Here is a 22,134-nt window from a genome sequence, read left to right as displayed (position 1 = left end):
ATTACTGTTAAAAGAAAAAAAATATGAGATTTGAAGGGGAAAAAAAAAGGTGAGATTTACTATTGAGGAGCTCTGGCAGTACAGTATCTGGCTGAGCCCTGTCTGGCAGCCCCAATACACCAGCAACTCTCAAGAAAAGAGGGTATCTACTCCCTTTAAGATCAACATGCTCTAAAAAGCAATAGTGAGTCACTATGAGTTGGAATCTCAATGGTGAGTTCGAGGTTTTTTTAATATTTAAATGTAAAACCACACAACCATTAGGACAAAGAGAATGGTAAAACCCAAATGTCTATCAAAATAGGGTTATTTATGAAGGTAAAAAATTCTGACACAGGGACAATTCTGTGGTGGTGGTGTCAACACTAGACAGTCAATGATTTCCAAGACATAATTATGAGGAAAGTAAACAGTAAAGCAATGTACTTTATGCAAACAAAATAAGACCACCACAATTATACACATATTTACTAGTAGGGAACCTCCATAGACGGTAGGTGTAAACTAGTCCAGGTGCCTTGGAAACAAGATATACAGCCCATCACTCACTCACTGCTGCTGAGCTGGAGCGGACGCACAGCTGGTTAAAGACTGTAATAATTAGCATGGAAGGAACTGCCCATCTTTGTCTCAGAGCAGATGGCAGATATGAATTACTTGCCTTTGGTTTGGCAGTGCAACTCTAACAACTATGTCATAAGAAAGGAAAGCACATCTATACACAAATCCACACACAGATATTACTCATACCAACATTATTTATAACTGTCAAAAAGGAGAAGATTGCTTCTAATGATAAACTCTTAAGCAATGGTATGTATGTTACAAAGAGCTCTTCTTCCATTAATGAATTTCTTTTGGAGAAAAGGTTTGATTGCTAGGAAAACCATCTAGGTATCTGTAAGAATTATCTAAATTCAGAGGAGCAAGGGAACACAGCCATACAGAACAATCAGAAGCATATGGGAAAAGCCACACTGAGGCTGGGCTTCAAAGGAGGGGTGGGACTGGGACAGGTCTGGATGCATCAGAGGGATGGTGAAGAGATAAGGGAAACAAAACAGACAGACATGACCTAGTTTGCTGGAATGAAAAATATATAAAAATGTACTAGGTAAGAAAGAAAAATGATTACAAAGAAGTTCTGAAAGTGATGCCCCCCTCCCCCAAATATTGGGGAGTTACCGGGTAAGCAACAGAAGCTAATTTATCAAAAAGCCATCATTTCACTGTGAACAACTTGAACAACCTGGGCTGCACTGAAAGCTTGTAAAAGAATGAAAAGTCAAACTAAATAGATTATTCTCCACCTGGTTAGGAATGCTAATAGTGCTCATTAGATACAACTGCACTCTTTATTATTTATTTATTATTATTTGTATAAACAGCTCCGTTGACTTGTAAAAAGCCTAAGAACTGTATGGAGTTGGATTAAGACTTAGTACTACAACAGATGAGACAGAATGAGAGAAAATTATGAGTTTCAAAGTTTATTTCAATCCAATAATACTCTCCCTTTGGTGGAAAACAAGAATCTCAGATCCCAGGAAGATGGGACCGCACTGCTAATTATTTAAAACTTGGCCTGGAAATCTAAACAGATGCTAAAACTCCAAACACCGAAACTTGGCTACTAGGTACTCTAAACCCTGAAGAGGAGCCAAATCAAAGTTTCAATTACAACACACCAGGTCCATGGTGAAGAGTGGGCATCCTGCCACATCCTCACTACCTCCTCCACCACTCTAGCAGGACCAAGTATAAGCATTAGCAGAAAGCTTTATTGCTAAGCTCCAACAGACAGCACTCACCTCAGAGTATTAGTGGAGATAGCCACAATGCCCTCAGGACACTGTTCAGAGGCGAAGCCTGATGCAAATTCCAGGGTTTCATAAGACAGCGGGGTGAGATGGAACCGAGACTGGTAAGAATAGCTCAGCCATGAACGGCTTGACATAGCTAATACCTGAGGGGGGAAAAACAGCTCTATAAAACTCTTAAGAAAAACTTCCAAAGTATAGTGTGTAGACCAAAACTATCATCCCCAAATTTTTCTACTGTTGACGCATCTTTGTATACTATTTACCCTACAAGCTCATGATGAATTTAAAAACAAACAAACAAACAAACAAAAAAACCCCAAACAAAAAATAAACCACCAAACCCAACAACCGCAAACAACATGACTTAACTGTCAGGCTTCGACAGGGGATTTTTGCATCTACGTTCATGAGGGATATCAGTCTATACTTTTGAGTAATGTCTTTAACTGGCTTTGGTATCAGAGTTAAGCTTACATCATAAAATAAGATCAGCATAATTTAAAATATTCTAACATATTTTTTTATTTTATTATTTTGTGTGTGCATGTACCGTCAAATCAGATTTGACTGGAACAGGAGGAGATTGTCCCTCCTTCCCCGGCAGAGCATCGGGTGGATTCGAACCTGCGCCTCTGGGATTGCAGTACAGCTTCTTGCCACTAGGCCATCAGAGCTCCCCTAAAATATTCTAACATAGTTTTTGAGTACAAACTTGTCTCAGGTCTTCTCTGCTGCTGTCAAGTGCTACCAAATTAGCACTGACTCACAGCAACACTACAATGAAACAAACCCCTTCTGGATCTTGCACCGTCCTCTTAAATCTGTGCTGTGCTCTTACAATGCTGCAGTCACAGCTCCTTATCCATCTTACTGAGGGTCCTGCTCTTCTCCATCACTGACCCTCCTCCTTTCCTGTGTGCACATGGTCAAATCAGATCTGACTGGTACAGGAGGAGATTACTCCTCCCTCCTCCAGCAGAGCATCTGGTGGATTGAAACCATGTACCTCTGGGATTGCAGTGCAGCTTCTTGCCTCTAGGCCACCGGAGCTCCCCTGACCCTCCATTAGTCATGTGACTTCACTTAATCTGAGCTTCCATTTTCATGTGGTGACAAGTCATGAAATTTGACAGTCGCAAGGATTAAATGCAATAATATGTTAAGAACTAGCACAGGTGGGCACTGCAAAAGGTTCCACATTTGGTTAACAGAAAGGGTAAATGCTCATACATATTCAAGGCACTGACAAGTCCTAGCTCTCCTGAAAATCCTATGGAACACAATTTTAGTACAACACCCCTAGGTAACACAATGAGGGAGCCTACAAAGCAACTGTTTTGTTTTCCTTTAAAACAAAGGACATAATGTCTCCTGATTACTTTCACATTACCTAACAAACTAAGGCACTGATAAAACTACAAGACTGCTCATGGCCAATGATGCTCCAGTTATTGCCCAACAGGATGGTTGAAGGGACCAATAATCCAACCCAACTATAATCAATTTATGGCACATTATTGGTACAACTTCAGTTAGCAAACTGGACTAAGGGACCTAAGTATCCCCACATAAAGGAAATGAAGTGTTAATGGTCCTGTACTGCTCCATCTTCAGAGTTTCTGCCATGTCTGGGCTCACTGTTGCAGTAAAGGTTATTCTTTCATTATCCTCAACTTTCCTCTGCATTGATGCCTTTTTAGTAAAGACTTCTCATGATAACAGGCCCAAAGTATGAGAGATCAAGTTTCACCACCCTTGCCCCTAGTGAATACACTGGCTGTACCTCCTGCAAGAGAGATGTTATTTTTTTGGAAGTCCATAGGATAGTCAATACTGTCCACCGACACCACAGTCCAACAGCATCCATTCTTCTCTGTTCTCCTTTACTCAATGCCTAACTTTCACATGCGTATGAAGCAACTGAAACTATTCGGCTGTGCCAGGCACACCTTACTCTTTAAACTGACATATCCCTGCTCCTTAAACATTGTACAGATGTCTTTAATAGCAGCTCTGACCAAAGCAACAGGTCCTTTGATTTCTTGACTGCTGCTACCCTAAGTGTTGACTGTGGATGTAAAGTAAATGAAATTGTGATAACTTCAATCTTTTCTTTCTCCATCAATCACAAGTTGCCTACTGATCTAGTTATGAGGATTTTTTGCTGGTCAATCAGAGGTATAAAAGCTATTATGCCAAAGGAATCTTTCTCTGTTGGTACCAATATAATAATCTGTTGCCCACCATCCCCTTTCATTACTTACTGCCTCTTGGCCTTGCATCCGGACACGGAAAAGTTTCACAGGACGAGATCCTAAGTATCTAGTACGGGTGTCAGACAAATCTCCAGTGACAGGGTCCAGGACAGTTCTCAACAGCACACCGTTCTGATAAAAAAAAAGACACATATGCAAATCCCCATGATTGGAGCTACATAACTATGGTAACAAATGGTTATAATCTATAAGCAGTGATATTCTTTATCTCTTCTCTCTCTCTCTCTCACACACACACACACACACACACACACACACGCGGTGAGGTCAATCATATCCAATAAAACCAACAAAGACTTGTAAGAGAAAAGACTCAGGCCAAAAATGTTCCAAGTAAGAATGAAACAGCCACTCAAAAACAGTAACAAAAAAACACTTCAAAAAAAAAAAAAGGAAAAAAAAAATAAATCAACCAAAAAACAATTCTCACCCACAAAAACCGACAAGCAAAAAACCAACCTAACTACAAGCCCATTAGGTTCCAAAACTGCCCTAGGTCTGAAGCACAAACACATTATGAAACAAGTTCAAGTTATTATTTTAAAAACAAAACAAAAAAATCCCATTAACTATTTTATCATATCTTCTTTGGCATTCACCCCTTACTCTGAAAACAAAAGAAAGACAAAGGAGAAACGAAAAAGTATTCATCCTTTTCCTGTATAAATGGTTTTGAGGTAAGCAGAGATGACAAAATTTTATCTTTTGAGAATCATCCCAGCTCACTAAATGTGTAAGGAAATGTCATCAACACTGAATCCAGGCAATCTTTAACAGAAGAGACTCTTGCCTGCTCCCCAAATAAACTGAACCATGAACCAATCAACTTGTAGGTCTGTGATGCCCAATTTGATAGTCACTAGACATATGTGGCTGCAACTAGTCAAAATTACAATATGCTGTAAGTAGAAAGAAATTATCATGTGGCATGATTGATCAAACTGAAAAAAAACAGGAAATTCTACAGAACAAATAATTCTTAAAGACCAACAGGGGCTTACTACAGGCTGTAGAGTGGTAGCTTCATAAACCACCAGTTGTATAAATTCAGGTGGTTCTCGAGGCCCTCAACTAAATATCGACACAGAGCAGTCATCTCCACACATTTTTACCAGATGTGAAGAATCTTTATGAAAATATGTCTTGCCAGTCTACCAAAGGACTACAGTTAGGCAGATTCTACAGATCTGTTCTAATTATAACAGAAAGGTTAAGGAGAAACAAGAGCAGCAATACTCATTTTTCTAAGGCAAGTGCATGAAATGATGGATACAGAAAACAATTATTATTCTGAACCCTAGAAAGTCTGAGAGCAACATGCACCTCTGGATCTCTTACCTGCAGCCCAATATTCAGGTAGAGGAAGCCGATAGAACCCCTCTCACCCAGCTCATCCTGCTTCTCAGTCCCACCCATTTCCACGATACATAAGGACTCAGGCTGGGCTGGGAGAGCTTGCATGCTCAGAGGTTGCAAACAGTCCTGAGGAAGAAAGAGAATACAGTAAGAACACAAGATGTGAACTAATTCTGGAGAAAAATATACTCCAGAAAAAGGAATTCTAGGAGTCAGGAATTTTCTCATGGGTTACCCAGGTGACTCCCCCCACCCCACCCCAGGTGTCTTTTAAGGAGCCCTGGTGATAGCTGTTTAAGTGACTGTCAACAGAAAAGTTAGCAGTTAGAACCCACCAATCACTCCACTCCACAAGAAGATCTGACAATCTCGTTTTCTATTATTACAGACTAGGAAACCCAAAGGAGCAGTTCTAGCCTCACCTGTAAGGTGATGAGGACTCAAAATCAACATAAGAACACACAAGAGGACTTTCAGAATCAACTCTGAGGAAGATCTTTTTTGGGAAATAATGATAAAAAGATATAAAAGCTGCTTCCTCAAAAGTCCTGGAAGATGTGTCTTTCACACAAAGGTTTATGTTTCTGTAAACTTAAAAAAGGAAGCCAAGGCTTAACACAAAGTTAATTAGTTAGCTCAGATCAGTACCCTTAGCACAGAGTGGAAGACTCCCATCTGTTGTCTGGAGAGGTAGCAAACGAATGTCAGGCTCTAGCATAATTAATTCCAGAGATGGACATTTTAAGTAGGTCAGGTGCTCAGGCTGCAACTGACGATCCTTGAAGTTGGGGATGACACTTACTGAGGGGTCCAGGGAAATGATTCTGACAGTGTTGTCCACCAGCCCCACAGCCAAGAATCGAGACCGCTGTTCTCCAGGTGGTACGTTGGCCAGGCTCATACACACCACATCTGCGGACATCTCCTTCCGTTCTGTGTATTCATTCAGCTGTCCCGACTATGGGGGAGAGGAGAGACAGAGAGAGAGGTCATAAAACACAAGAGGATGTACCTAGAGGTTCAACTGACCCCCAATCCCTGCTACTGTGGTAAGTTTTTAAGGTTCCCTTCTGATTTCTCTCACTCATCTTACTACAGACCAAAAACTTATCAATTTGTGCTCCAAGTCCAAGCCTAAAAGGTATGGCAAGCATGCTTAACACTTGCGGAAAAAGAGATCTTGGGCAATTTCATTATTCCACAAACTCTGTAGGAAGCTCTGGATCTCAAGAAACTGGAAATACATTATCTACCCATGACAATACTGTAAGTAAAAAGAATTCAAACAGGAAAGTTAAAGATGAAGCTATCTCAACTATAGTTAAGATTAATAGACTACTGAACATATTTTGTTCATTACAAAATTGTTGGTTCAAGCCCAACCAGGGAGGCCAAAAAAACAAAACAAACCAAAACAAAAAAATTGTTCTACAAATTGACCATGCATACAGAGACACTTGAAGGTAACTTAAGTACACTCATTGAGTACTTCTTTGGGCAAAATATAACATTCATTAACAAAACCTTCCTACACAGAAAAACAAAAGAGTTTCTAAAATAGATGCTAACTGCAGAAATTACATCTACGCACCACAACAAGATAAACAATACAATTGAAAAATGGGCACAGGATATGAAAAGACACCTCACCAAAGAAGACATCAGATGGCCAAACAAGCACATGAAGAAATGTTCCAAATCCCTAGCTCTAAGAGAGATGCAAATCAAAACTATGAAATATCATCTCACACCAGTAAGAGCAGCAAAATTTAACAGAACAGGAAGCAACAAATGCTGGCAAGTTTGTGGAGAAAATGGAACCCTTATTCACTGTTGGTGGGAGTGTAAAATGGTGCAACCACTGTGGAAGGTGGTGTGGCGCTTTCTCAAAAAGTTGCAGAGATATCATTTGACCCAGCAATTCCAGTACTGGGAATATACCCCAAAGAGACCATAACTGCCACACAAGCAGATATATGCACACCCATGTTGATCGTGGCTCTGTTCACAATATCAAGGAGCTGGAAACAACCCAGGTGCCCATCAGGAAACGAATGGCTAGCGAAGCTGTGGTATATTCACACAATGGAATACTATGCTGCATTGAAAAACAAGGAACTTATGCAATACTATCCAAAATGGGTGACCCTGGAGGACATTATGCTGAGTGAAATATCTCAGTCATAAAAGGACAAATACTGCGTGGTGCCACTGTTGTAAACAGGAGTGACATCGGGGTTGGGGGAAGACTGAGAAAGATGGGCTAAATAATATATACTGCATTTAAACAGATGAGGGAGAAAACGGTTTAAAAAGGGATATGTGATTAGGTATTATTATCATGACAGAAGTCCAGAATGAAGGCTGCAGAGTGGAGTGGACCTGTGGGTAGGGACTGTAAAACAATGAAAGGATTTTTCCTTTACTTTTCAAAGAGAAGTGTGTGCTGGGGGGTAGGGGTGGGCAACAATGGATGAATAGAAATCCAAAGTCTCTAAATTTTCATTGGCGGCAAGGACTCTGAGGCTCCATCTAACATACTTTGGACATGCTGCAAGGAGGGACAGGTCCTTGGAGAGGGACATCATGCTTGGTAGGGTTGAGGGACAGCACAGAAGAGGAAGGCCCCCTATGAGGTGGACTGATTCAATGATTGGGGTAATTGGGATGGGTGTGTCAGAGATGGTGCAATCGGCACAAGACAGAGCAGAATTACGGCTGTTGTACATAGGGTCGCTATGCGACTCAAGGGCACATAACAACAACAATAATAAAAAGAAATTAAGTCTATGCCAAATAACTGGTGTCAAAGTACATTGTGAGCATGAGAGCAAGTGCTTCATTTCTAAAATGCCATTTCACAATTACTATCAGTTATCAGTTTGTTAAGAAGAGCCACAGTGGTTTTGGATACTCGTCCTCAATTCGTTTTCTACATGGGTCACAACTTCTACCTTCCTCTATCACCACTACCACCCCCATTTCAATGTTAAATAACATACTGGGTCCATCTCAAAATAGACAAGCTCTCCTCCTGTCAGGGCAATCACCACTTGTCGCTGGTTGACCGCACACTTGACAATGGTTTTTTTGCCTGGAGTCTTCCATTCATTGACTCTCTTGTCTGCTCGGATGTGCCGGATACCATCTGGATACACCTAGAGCCAGTATACAGAAAGCAACTCAACGTCAACCATCAGAATAATCATCTCAACCAGATCTACAACCGCTGCTCTTAAAAGTACAAAAAAAGGGTAAGTTTATGTTTTGCAACGTTCATGTCAAAGGAATCCAAAGCTCATTAACAAAATACTTACGGAGAATAAGGAGAGCAGCCAATACAACAGCAATGAGACTAAGTAAGCACTGTGAGAACTCTCACCTGAACCAAAGCATCATCCCCTAACAAGGAGCAGGATAAGGTTGGAGTGGTGCCAAGGAACCCGGAATCAGTCACTTCTTCCACAGTCTCTCCAATGGACAGTACAAGGGTGGCGTTCACGAAAGACACAATGATGTAAGCATCAAACTCATCTGAAAAAGTAAAACAGAGGAGTTGGTTAGCTAAGAGTACCACATCAGATGAGATATATTAATTCTTTCTTAGAAATCATCACATGGCAAACAGCACATAATGACCCAAAAATAACTGAGGGTTCTAAGTCTACAGATTTACTTTCTCATCCTGCTTAATTAAATACTCAAATACACTGATGAGGCAAGTCCACCTTTAACAGCACACATATTAATGTTTTGAGGCAATGGCTGGAGAAATAAATGAGAGAAGAGGATCTGGAAAGCGAATCAGAGGCCTAAGAAAATTCTGAATATTTCTATTTATTGAAGCAATGGCCCCAGAGATTAGAGAACAGCCTCCCAGGGGTTTTTCTAGGCTGTAACTTTAATACGAATTGAACATCAGGTCTCTCTCCTAAGGAGGACTGGACAAGTTCAAATAGTCAACCATTTAATTAGGTGAGTGCTTAACAGAAAAGCTACAAGGGATCTTTATGTTGAAGAGAAAAATGTATTTATTTATTTGTGTCAGCTGCCAATTATAACCCATTTCAAAACAGGAAAAATGTCAAACTACTTCCAAAAGAAGGTTATGTGGGAATAAAGGCACTAATTGGGTAAAACAGAAAAGATTACATACACTTTTGTTAAGACTAAGCCATTCTAGGGTTGGAAACCGAGAAAGCTACCATGACTCATCAACAACGATTTAAGAACACTAAATTACCAGAAATGAGTATTGAGGGGAACTGTTTATATATTGTTAGTCTCTGACCTTTCTGGTTTTTCCAGTATCTAAAAAAACATAACAACCGAGTGGTCATGAGCATTCCTCCTAAGATTTGCTTTTCTTTAATGAAATATACTTGGATAAACAAGCACTAATGAGTTTACCAAGGTCAGAGAACCTGAAGTATAAAGCAATCATAGAAGTTTTCCACTCAAGTTCTCTAGCTGAAAGGCCATAAATTTCCCACATAACCCCTTATATCCTAATGAGGGAGCTCTAGTGGCCCAGTGGGTAAGCCAACCCAAAAGCATGTGGTTTGCATCTACCAGTTGTTCCTCATGCTAAAGATGGGCAATCTCCTCTCACATGATTCACTGCCTCTAAAACCCGCTGGAGGGTCAGCTGTGAGTGAATTACAACTTGAAAGCATGTAACAACAAAAAACTTTGAACAGCTTTTGTGTTCAAACCCATATCCAGCACAAACATGGCTTAAAGATTGATAAATACTAATTAAAACCTTTTTTAAAAAGTTGGCACTTCCTACTTTACCTCTAAGTATTCTCTAACAATTCTCACTTTTCTATCCTTCTTAAAATGGCAGAACAACAAGCAGACACAATTCTAAACAGAACTGGCTCCTCAATTCTTGTTATTAAGCACCACTGAGTTGAGAATGACTCATAGCTGACCCTCTAATGGGTTTTCAGACGGAGGAAATCACAGAAGAGGAGACTGATCATCTTTCTCCAATGGAGAAGCTGGTGCATTTGAACTGCATTTGGGTTGGCAACGCAATTCCTTACCACTAAGCCACGAGAGCTCCCTCCAACTCAACAGAAGCAGCTAAATAACCCTCTATTTGTTGAGTCCGTAGCAGAGCCCCAATGCCATCATGCTGGCTCAAAGGAAGAACAGTTTTGGTTTTGATGGTTCCAAATATAGCTCAGTTGACCTAAATTTTTTCAAACAATTCATCGGAATTAACATTCTTCTCTGGGAAGGTATTACGGAGTCTTCAGAAATATTCTGATCTAACAGTAGAGTAGAATATCAATTTGATGGGCCATAAAAAGCATTCTGACGTTGTCAAAACTTTTGTGCCAGTTAATAGTGTGCTGGGTGGCTACAGGCAAACAAACAGCTATTTCTCAATGGCTGTGCTCTGATGACTAGACCAAAAACATCCAGAATACAAGTTCCATTTTTAAATCAGGAGTAATACTGACATTGGTTTTTAAGTTTTTTTGTTACAACCATCAACAAGCTCTGGTGGCCTAGCGGTAAGGAACTGCGCTGCCATCCCAAAAGCACACATACTGTTCCTCAGGAGAAATACGGCAATCTTCCCCCGAGCAATTTACTGCCTCTGAAAAACCCCTTAGAGGGTCTGCTATGGGTCGTTCCAACTCGACAGTACGTAACAGCAGCAACAACAACCAGCAACATATAAAAGCTTTGAGAATACCTAACAAGATTGCTTTTTAATATTTAGCACTGTTAAATCTTATTCGTTCTTAAGATACAAATAAGAACATGGTTATCCTGGAAATCAATGTCTTTTGGCAGTTAGCAGGTGACACCAATCTTGCTGACTTTATTCTAGCCTTCAGTTTTTGCACAGGAAATTCTGGTGGGTAAAAACAGTAAAAAATGGCTTAATGCTGTCACTCTATGAACTATATCTTTCCCATGTTCTTATTTCTGGAACCTAATGTCTAAAAAGCTGTGTCAGAGGAAATGAAAGCCAAACAACAGGGCCCACACTGGCTTTGACTTTGAGTCAAAGGGGAAAAAAAATGTCTTCTATAAAGAGACGAGTCAACATTCGACTCACACGCAAGAATGCAGGAGGAAGGGAATAGGAAAGCCTGCTTGACTTTCTCTTCACTGAGGCCTCGTAACACTTAGATATAAAGGCAAAAAAGTGGCCAGTGGACTTAAATATGGCCATGCTTTTGCTGGTAAATATCAACAAATAGGAGAGTAATGAGAGTCCTTCAAAGTACTCAAGATCCTATACTATACTAAGCATTACGTTAACTTCTAATAGCCTTTCTGGAGCTATGACTGGAATCAGACTAATTTCTTACATGTTTCAGAAAAGTTACAGGTTAAAAGCTGAAGTTCAGAATAAAATCAAACCACAGGTAGGGTGAATGACTAGGAACTACAACTAACCACTGAGTGTTCTTCTAAGAGTTACAAATCTCATAAAAGAGTACTATTGAAGAACAGTGAAAACTCTTTTTACGGTGTAAGAACACATCTTTAAATGTCTGATAGGAAATCCTATGTAAGCACTGCTTAAATTTTATACAAAAGGATAATTCACTCTCTTCTTGCCTTAATATGCAAGGTTTGCTAAGGAATTTGTTTCAAAAGGTAAAATAAGAGACTATCCAGATGGTTTCAGTCTTCTATATTGCATTCTCTCATAATCATTTATCCTACATTAGTGGGTCTTAAGCATATAAAAAAGTTCTTCTAGGGATTATTATTTCATTCTCATGTCATGGTTAGACTCTGATGCCTGTCTTGCCTTAGCAGAGCACTAAATATATTAAAATGAACTAATTTTCAGTCATATGTCTGGAATATACAAAAGCTAAAGGAGAGTATTAGACTAAGGTTTTTGAGCTACATTTCAGTCATTATTTTCCAAGTTCTGTGGGACAAAGTTTAAGTGGCTTCCTACATCATACTACTTAGTATACAAGCAGATAACTGTGCATCATTATAATGCACATAGATGTCCAACTGCAAAGTTACCCTTTATAGACACCATCAGGCCTAGGTCCCTCTCCCTGGGTAAACTACAAGACCCCAAGGTAGACCCTAGCAGTAGGTACACACCTGTGGTGATCAGCACCTTCACCAGCCACCTGTGGAAGAGAAAAAAAGGCTTGGTATTGGTAGTGTGCATCACCAAGTACCAGCCAATGTTAGTTATTTGCCAGAAGACTGCAGCATGTGTGGACAGAAGGGATGCTCACTCAAGTGTAACTTGGGATATCTGGAAAAAGACAGTACCTGCCCTCATTCTGTGTGATTATAGTCTTCAAAGACTACAATTTAATAGGGTAGAATTCTTTCCTAGATCTGATATTTAATGGGGGAGGGGAGGGGAGGAGGAGACAAGAGACTTTTTTTTTCCAGCTCCTTTATGTAACATATTATACTATCCACCACTACTTTCCAAAACAGCCTTCTCAGATTCTCAAAAGTATGTACAAATACTTCTCTCACCCCTCCTGACATTTGTGTGCCTCTCATCATCTCAGAACACACAATGGTACTAAATACAAGTCTTTTTTGTATAGCAAGTACTGTAAAGACAGAGATCCTAACTTAATCACACCGAATACATGACAAAAACTCAAGCAACTGTAGGATGAGAGGATAGAACTCATCTTGACTTAAAAAAAAAAAAACACCCCAGCAGGGCTTGAAGACTCCACTGCAGTTAATCAAAATGAGACTGTTTTAGAATTTAGAAGACAAGGTTTCACGCTCTATTACGCAGATTTTAGCAAAAATCACACATATACATAAAGTGTATGTATTCTGATAATCCTATGTATAAAAAGATCATGATGCTGTGGCCAAGTGGTGGTAAAGCATTTCACTGGCTATTTCACATACATGATTTGACTCTACCAGGTACTTTGAGGAAGAAAGATGAACAATCTCCTCCCATGCGACTCTAAAAACAAGCTTGAGGGTAAGATACAAGTTGGTTCCGATTGAATGGCACACAAAAACATGTCCAAAGGTACACTGGGTTATGCCAAACATCGCATTCAAACAGTATAAAAAAAATACCCCAATGTTTTTTCAAAAGTCCTAACATCAATAGGCGCCAATCTAACAAGTCAACATTAACACTGACCAACGTAATGTGCTGTTTAAAACATTTTTACACCTTCCAAATTTAATTATTTAACTACTATCTTACATACCATGGTCTCACAAAAAAGCCAACCAACTTTCAATTATTCTTTTTCTTCTACTAAGACATTATTACAAGGCCTGCAAACAAACCACACACACCCCAAAAAAATCCTACTAATCGTTTCCCTCCTACACATTTCCTAGCTCTCTTAAATTTGTTTCACACAATCAAAACATCCAACTGTAAGGAAGACAGCTGTTTTGTAGAAAAAATTTGTATGTGGGCCAAGCTGATCTTCTATCAGTCCCAGACTCCTGGGAAGAGGAAGAAAATGAGGTTCAAGTATAAACAGACATGACCTTCAGTCACAAAGTACATAAAAAAGACTACTAATTCTACTTATATGAGACTCAACTGTCACTAGATCTTTGTACTGTTCCACTTCAACGCACTTGCCCATTACATTTAAAGTTTCCAAATGAAGTATCATTTTTAACTTAATTCAAAGATTCTTTTTTTCCTTCTTTCCCCCATTTTTCAATTGAATATAACATTCCTATTCAACTCAACCTCTTTTCTTATGTTTAACTATATTCATATAAGACAACTAGTTAATTCGCTCTGCCAAATCTCTTAATAACTAGAAGAACATCTTAAAGGTCACATCTTACTATGAATTTGGCACAATATGAGAATAAAGCTTAAGAAAAATCAGGCAACAACTACTTTCCCTCACACCATTACATTTACATAGGAAAAGGAATCAGTGTCCTAAAGAGCAAAATATATACAGACACATATACATAAAAGGCACTATAAAGCCAAAGGGCTTTTACACATGACAGCTCTACTTCACTGATGTGTAATAGGCACCAAAGTGAAACCCTATCATCTCTTGTTCAGTTGCATAAAAAGTAGTATGTTAAGGCATCTGGATTGAGATTCAAAGACAAGGTGTTAGACCAGAAAAAAAGGTTTAAAGGAAGTGGTGTTTAAATAATAAGTGAGACAGATATATAATGAATGCAGTCTCTGAAACCTCCTGTATCAACAGGCCCCAAGCCCTCATACTGACTCAGTTGGGAATGGGCTGCTTACCTTCAATATGTCGACGCACTGTCCAGACAGCATTGGGATTACCAGGCAGTTCAGACACAGCCATTTCTGACACCTGATAGAAGAGAAGGCATAACACAGATCCAAATAAGCATGGAATGTATGTGCACGTGTGCTTTTAACAACACAAGTGAAAACAGATCCCAAATGCAGTGTTAAAATGGTACCCTGCATGAAAAGACTGGAATATTTGGCTAAGATCCTCCATGATCAACTGTTTTCTTTGCCCTGAGACCTTAAGATCTGGACTGTTAACTGGCTACCACTACTGAAGAGAGGTCTGGTGTCTCAGTGGCAAGAAGGTGTGCTGCAAACCCAAAGGCACTGCAGTATGAATCCACCAGTTGCTCCCTGGGAGAAGGATGGACAATCTCCTCCCATTGAGATTTATTGCCTCTGCAACCCAATGGAGGGTCAGCTACGAGTCCAGTTCAGACTTGAAGATATACAACAACCACTACTGAACATTTTAATCAATGATTTCATAGAAAAATCCTGATCAAAAGGGAAAAAGAAAAAAAAAATTCAAACTCTCATGAAGCCAACTTCTTGAACTCAAAAAAAGGTTGGATGGACCTCTGAAACTCTGCTGCAAAATAATCTTTAAACCTTAAAGCAAAACTGTTGCCTAAAATCATCTTAAAACAAAGCAAAAGCTTGACTAGTACAAAGTCTTCACTGGGTAATAATTTTTTTTTCAAAAACTATCTAAATGAGATCACATGACCAGAGTAATTCAGATTTAGAGAGAAACCTTAGAAAGCAGTGAGAATTTGTTAACAGGGAAGAAACAATTGAGGACAGGAAGAATGAGTGCACAAGTTGAAGAATACAGTTAATGCCACGGAACTATTTATCAAGAAACAGCCAAAGTTAGTATATGTTCTGTTGTATATCTTCTCAACAAAAAGAAGAGAACCCATTATTCAAAAGATCATACAAGAAATTAAAAAAAAAACTTCAAGTAGTCTACATCACAAACTTTAGAAAGAGATCATGGAATATCTGGGTGAGCACAGGCAATGTAGGCAAGCACATATTCTACCTTTGTGTACGGTATGCTTCATCCTCTCAGGAAGCACTTGGGAATTTAAAATCCATATAAAGTACCATCTAATAAGACCTAAGTCAATCTGTCTTTGTGAGCCAATTAAAATGTCTTTCTTCAGAATAACTTTTCCAGTGTATCTACTTTGATTTCTTTGAAGACATGTCTCTCTACAAAGGGAATTGCTTTTTACTAGATCTTTGTGTTCATAGTTAGATTATATAATACCCAAAATGTCCGAGAGCCCAGCAATCTTAAAGTAAATGAATTATCTAAAATTAATGTAAAAAGGAATACTGGATACAAGTTATACATGAAGTCTGTACTGTCCTTGTTAACATTTCTTTAAAAACATTCCAAGATCTAAAATTATTTAATATTTTCTTAAAATACTTAAAGGTTGAAAATATACATCACAACATTATTTTAGAAGAATTCACATATACTCATGACAAATGTTAATCTTTTCTTGGTTTACTAGTATAACATCCAAGAGAAGATTTGATCATGGCTAGAGGAACCCTAGGAAACCCAACACTCTTTAACGATATCAATACTCAACAAATTAGTAATTTTCATACCAATGTGGGAAGGACAAGTAATTTTGAGAATGTGACATCAAGATTGTAGGATGATTCAACAACCTGCATTATGCAGATGACATATCTTTGCTTACTAAGTAAGGAGACTTGAAATACTTGCAGAAGATCACTGGCTATAGTCTTCAATATGGATTACATTTCAATATCAAGACAAAAAATCTTCACCACCGCATCAACTGGCAACATCAGAATGGAGGAAAAATTGAAACTGTCAATGATTTCATCTTACTTGGGATCTACAATCAATACCCTTGGCACAATAAAGAAATAATAAAAAAATCAAACATACTGCATTGGTAAAATATGCTGTCAGTTCAAAGACTAAGGTACATCTGTTTCAAGCCATGGCCTTTTCAGTTACTTATGAATCTAAGCGAGAGTTGGACAATAAATTAAGGATGACAGAAAAATAGATTCCTTTCAACTGTGGTGCTGAAAGTCTGTTCCATCGCCTGCCCAAAAATTAAATAATTATACCCATGGAAAGTGCAGCCAGAGTGCTCATTACAAGAAAGGATGGTGAAACGGTCTCACATATTATGTACCTGTTTTAGTAGGGGCCTTAGAAGGGTGGAGAGTCATCAAAAGACAGAATCTCAACAAAATGGACTGACACAGCGACTGCAGCAATACCCTCAAGTGTAAGACATAGGATGGCACAGCTAGAACTGGGCTGTTCACAGAGTTGCTATGAATTGTGCATGACTAGACAGCAAGTAACAACCACCAGAGTAACAGAGTAAAAAGAAATTGTTGTTGTTGTTATGTGCCGTCGAGTCGTTTGCGACTCATAGTGACCCTATGTACAACAGCCCTAAACCCTGCTCTATCCTGTGCCAATCTCACTGCCTCTGACACACCCATCCCGATTACCCCAGTCACTGAATCAATCCACCTCATAGAGGGTCTTCCCCTCCTGCGCTGTCCCTCCACTCTGCCCAGCATGACGTCCTTCTCCAAAGACCTGTCTCTCCTTACAACATGTCCAAAGTATGTCAGGCGAAGCCCCAGAATCCTTGCCTCCAAGGAGCAGCCTGGTTTAACCCTCTCTAGGATGAATCTATTTGTTTTCTTGGCAGTCCATGGTACATTCAGTACTCTTCTCCAGCACCACAGCTCAAAGGCATCAATTCTTCTTCTATCCTCCTTAGTCACTGTCCAACTCTCTGATGCATAACAAGTGATTGCAAAAACCATGGCCTGTATCAGGCGCACCTTAGTCTCCAGAGAGACACCATTGCTCTTGAGTACTTTAGAGAGGTCCCTAACTGCAGACTTTCCCATCGCAGTATGTTTTTTGATTTCCTGGCTACTGGTGCCAAGAGGGCTGACCGTGGAGCCGAGCAAACTGAAGCTATGAACAATCTCAATCTCTTCACCATCCATCCTGATGCTACAGATTGATCCAGTGGTGAGAATTTTTGTCTTCTTGACATTGAGCCTCGGTCCATACTGAAGGCTGCAGTCCTTGACCCTCTGCAGTAAGTGCATGAGGTCCTCCTCTGTTTCAGCGAGCAGGGTTGTGTCATCTGCATAACGCAGATTGTTGATAGATCGTCCACCAATCCTAACGCCACGCTTATTAAAGGCATCAAAATCAAAAGATGTAAAACTTCTTTTAGCCATACAATACAGGATCCTACACATACATACATACATACGTACAAACATACATAGAATCCCAAGATTCCACAAGAAAGATACCGTTGTTGTATACCATCAACTTTGAAATGACTCAGAGCTAACCTTCCAGCGAGTTTTAGGAGGCAGTATATATAGCACAGGAGGAGAGTGCCCATCCTTCTCCTGTGGAGCCGCTGGTGGATTCCTACTGTACCTTTGCACTGCCAGTGCAACTCCTTAACACTAAGTCACAAAAGAAAGCTATTAGAACTAAAAAGTTTCCGCAACTTTCAAAGCAAAAAGAAATCAGACATGTTTCTGTATCAGCAATTAATTATACAAAAGAGCAACAACTCCATTTCTAACAGTATCTAAAAGACCAAAATACCCAGGTATATGTTTAATCAGGGAGGGAAAAACTTATACAATGAAAACTGGAAAACACTGCTATAAGAATAAATGGAGAGACATCCTATGTTTAAAACATAAAGACTACCCAAAGTACTATACAGATTCAATACAATCTCTATTAAAATTACAGCAGCTTGTTTTTTGCAGAAATAGGAAAGCCCATCTTCATATTCACATGGAATTGCATAGGATGCCTAGGAGCCAAAGCTATCTTGAAAAAGAACTAGAAAAAAGCAAGACTCACACATGCTATTTTCAAAGTGTAAAGTTATAGTCATCCAAACAGAATAGTGCAGACAGACCGTAAGAGCACACATATCAGACGAACACAACTGAGTCCCAAAATAAACTTCATAGTTGCTTTTGTTTCCTCCCACTATTCACACAGCTATTATGGATATTATCTAGTACTGATTTTCTAGCCAACTGACTTTTCAATAAAGGTACCAACAAAGTCCACTCAACAGGGGAAGAATAGTTTCAAATAAAGCTGTAAAGTTCTTAAAGTACTGGCAGCACGTCAATAACCTGCTTTTGATAATGAAAATCTTTCTAGCTACTCCTATCTTACCTCCAGTCCATGCCTCAGGACTCTGAGCGATGATCGAGGGCCCCTGCCACAAGCCACATACAACTGTGGAGTGTCTTCATTAGCCAGATCAGCTATCTGCAGGAGACATAGGGGGAAAATGTCTCTTTGTGCTCAATTTTTTATATCCAACCTTGACTCTTAGGAGAACAAACTACTTTTAATTTCTTAAATTTATCAACTGGCCCTAGGAGCATAAAAGGGGAAAATCTCTAATTTTTAGGCACAGAATGGTATACCATAAAAAAACAAAATAAAACCATATCCTAAGACAAACATTTAACTAACATAAAATGTCAGCTAACTGGAGAATGGTGGGGTACAGAAAAAAAATGAGCTAAGTGTTCTAATTCACCTACAAATTTGACAGATTGAGGGGTAGAACTAGTTTGTAATCCAGAAACTGCTGATAAATAGCGTGATATTTATACAATGTTCAAATCACCTAATACTATCCTACTTTTACAGAATGTATCATGGACATTAAATGGCACACATCTGTATTCCAAAAATTTGTCAGATCTTTTGCTAGCTAGACTGTACCTAAATACAGCTCCCTAACTAGTTATCTGTAGATGCAAGTACGAGTTCACTGGTCAAACTCTGCACCTGGTGCCTTACTCATCAAGAAAGGAAGCTGTGTTCTTGTGTTCATAATCAGAATACCTAGCTGCTTCCCAGTACAATTTCCTGTTAACTTTATTCTTGACCTATAAATTATTTGGACAAGTATTTTTCAAAAATTCTAATGATAGGTGTAAAAGGGCTTTAATTAAGTAAGGAATTACTTATGCTTACTTCCTGCTGCCTTGAGAGTTGCATTCTCAAAAAGGGACAAGTCACTGGTTTCAGACTGGCTAATAACCCAGGGAGTGCCTGACTGCTAACTTCTGGTTTCTCCAATATAGCAGAAACGTGATCAGCTAGACAAGGCGATTCCCAGCAGTCACTAGCAATCCAGGGCACACTAGCAATCCCCAGGTGCTAAAACAGAATTCATAATCCTCCTTCTCTTGCCACCTCATATCTCTCCCTGGGGATGTGATTAAAAAGTAAGTGACTGATCCCAGTGTCTCTAGAATGTTTTAAAAAGGAACTGAGTAGTAAAACAAGATCAATACAACAAAACACAGTCAAACACAACCATATATAGTTATGCGACACAGGTAACTTTCCAAATACTATATAGTATATGAGCTAATTTTTTAAATTAAAAAAAAGCTATCACATAAACATATATATATTTGTCGATGCAGAGAAAAGGCCCAAAGCTATCAGAATGCCAACTGCCTTAAAGGTGACTTGACCCTTCATCTTTCACATTAATTTTTACACTGAAAATGAGTTTTATGATTAAATAACAACAAAGAGGCTAAAGATCCATGCAATGGTGTTCTGCTCCCCAGTTTCTCTCTCTAGATACTTCACATTTATATTGTAAAAATTTCAGAAAAATGTTAATGTTTAGATTAACAAAGCTCTCTGCTCATTGTGAAAGGGTCTAGTAAGGGTCAGACCTGGCAAAAGAGAATCGGCGAGAGGCTGTCCAACTCGTCTACAAGCACAAGGTTTTTGAGTGGTCTTGGCTGAAAGAAAAATGTGTCTCCTTCTTCCAGAGGCATAGCAGATGAAAATTCGGGTTCCTCATCATCATCTCCAAGATGTGCAATTTGATACAAGTAACTGGAAACAAAACAGAATTTACTTATATTTTTTGAAGATGGCTCACACCAACATAATACTCACAGAAACACTATAAACATTTAATGAGAATTTTATCTCCGTTATTGCATCAGCAGCCATGGTTTGAAATCTTGTGCTCTCTCAATTAGGTTTTCTCAACTAAATCGAGTTTTGAGAAATTAGGTGAATTAAAATTAGTACAGTTGAAAGATTTCAGTATCTGAAATACCTGAAAGTGTCTAGAGCTAGACTAGTGCGTCTGGATTCAAATCCCAGCTCTGCCCCTTAACTCAATAACTAAACTTTAAAATCATTATTTTATGTCTCTATGGCATGTCTTACATATTCAGAACAGTGTGTGGTACCTAATGAACTATGTTTGTCAAAAGAGAGAAACGAAACCTTAAATAATTAAACAAAACCCACTTTAAGGTTGGCTATTTTAATAATCAGACCAAATCTAACAAAAAAATCACGAGCTGGTGGTTCTCTTGCAAGTGCACGTACGTGTTACATTATCACTCCCCAAATAGAACCAGACTGTATGTCTAAGTAATACAGTCACTGTGCCATCTTCTACTTCATCATCTAGCTAATTATCATGTAGTGACTGATTCAAGAGCAAACCACAAGAGAGAAAGCAATGAGGATAAATGTACTAGATCTTCAACATAGAGCACTGTACATAATATTTAGTTTAGAAACAGAGTAAGAGCCTAAAATGAAAAGATCACTGAATAAATTCTAGACCAATAAACATTTTCTGTAAGCAATAGATTCTAACCTAAATCATGAGTAAGAGTCCTTATCCTTGAGGAAATGGTAACAGAACCAGAAAGATGGAACCTATTCATATAAAAAGTTAAAGACTAACAGTTCCTTTTTCAGGCAAGATGTTTATGTAGCGATGACAAGACCAACCTGTCAAAGTTTTTAGTGTATTACTGTCAGATATTCAAGAAAATGCTGGGTTCACTACTTCTATCATATGATAAATCTGTCTTGGATGAATCTTCATTAAATAGTTTTCATAACTAGAGCAGGGACTCTGGAGCCAGATTTTCTACATATGATTTAGATCTAGTTACATAATCTTAGATTATCAAGCTTTATGCTAAACTATAAGGAGAATTATGTATCTTATGGAATGTTAGGCTTTAGAGAGCTCTGGTGGCCTAGTTGCTTTGCCAATCAAAGAAAGTTCAAACCCACCAGCTGCTAAAAAGAAAATAGGCAGTTTCCCCTGTGACAGTCACCAAGAACCAGCTGGGGGGTCAGTTGAGTTGGACCTATCTCAACAGTAACACATTTAAAAGTTTTACCTTTTCCTTATGACTCAGGGTGAAGTCTCTCTCAGGGAGGAGTGATAGGGAATGGCAAAGGACACACTGACAAAGAAGATTAATCAGAACTGGCTTTGACAAGCACTGTGGCATTTGGACAAGAACAAACTGGGAGGAGGGTAGA

At 39.0% G+C, this 22,134-nt stretch overlaps 1 protein-coding gene across 1 annotated transcript in view; it reads right to left on the bottom strand.

The window, feature by feature from the left end:
- SF3B3 (splicing factor 3b, subunit 3, 130kDa) overlaps positions 1–22,134 on the bottom strand; it is a 53,674-nt gene that overhangs the window by 7,024 nt on the left and 24,516 nt on the right. Inside the window, exons 8-16 of the mRNA XM_006878622.1 lie at positions 20,502–20,667; positions 18,967–19,062; positions 14,694–14,766; positions 8,838–8,989; positions 8,458–8,613; positions 6,258–6,413; positions 5,438–5,581; positions 4,088–4,210; positions 1,812–1,966 (exon numbers count right to left, since the gene is read on the bottom strand). Coding sequence (XP_006878684.1) covers positions 1,812–1,966; positions 4,088–4,210; positions 5,438–5,581; positions 6,258–6,413; positions 8,458–8,613; positions 8,838–8,989; positions 14,694–14,766; positions 18,967–19,062; positions 20,502–20,667 — 1,221 coding nt within the window. The remainder of the gene's footprint in view (positions 1–1,811; positions 1,967–4,087; positions 4,211–5,437; positions 5,582–6,257; positions 6,414–8,457; positions 8,614–8,837; positions 8,990–14,693; positions 14,767–18,966; positions 19,063–20,501; positions 20,668–22,134) is intronic.

This window comes from Elephantulus edwardii, unplaced genomic scaffold, assembly GCF_000299155.1.
Source record: "Elephantulus edwardii isolate Elephantulus edwardi_28Jun2011 unplaced genomic scaffold, EleEdw1.0 scaffold00001, whole genome shotgun sequence".
Lineage (NCBI taxonomy): Eukaryota > Metazoa > Chordata > Mammalia > Macroscelidea > Macroscelididae > Elephantulus > Elephantulus edwardii.
The sequence above is the reverse complement of the archived record's forward strand: the minus strand, read 5'-3'. Positions and strand labels throughout refer to the sequence as shown.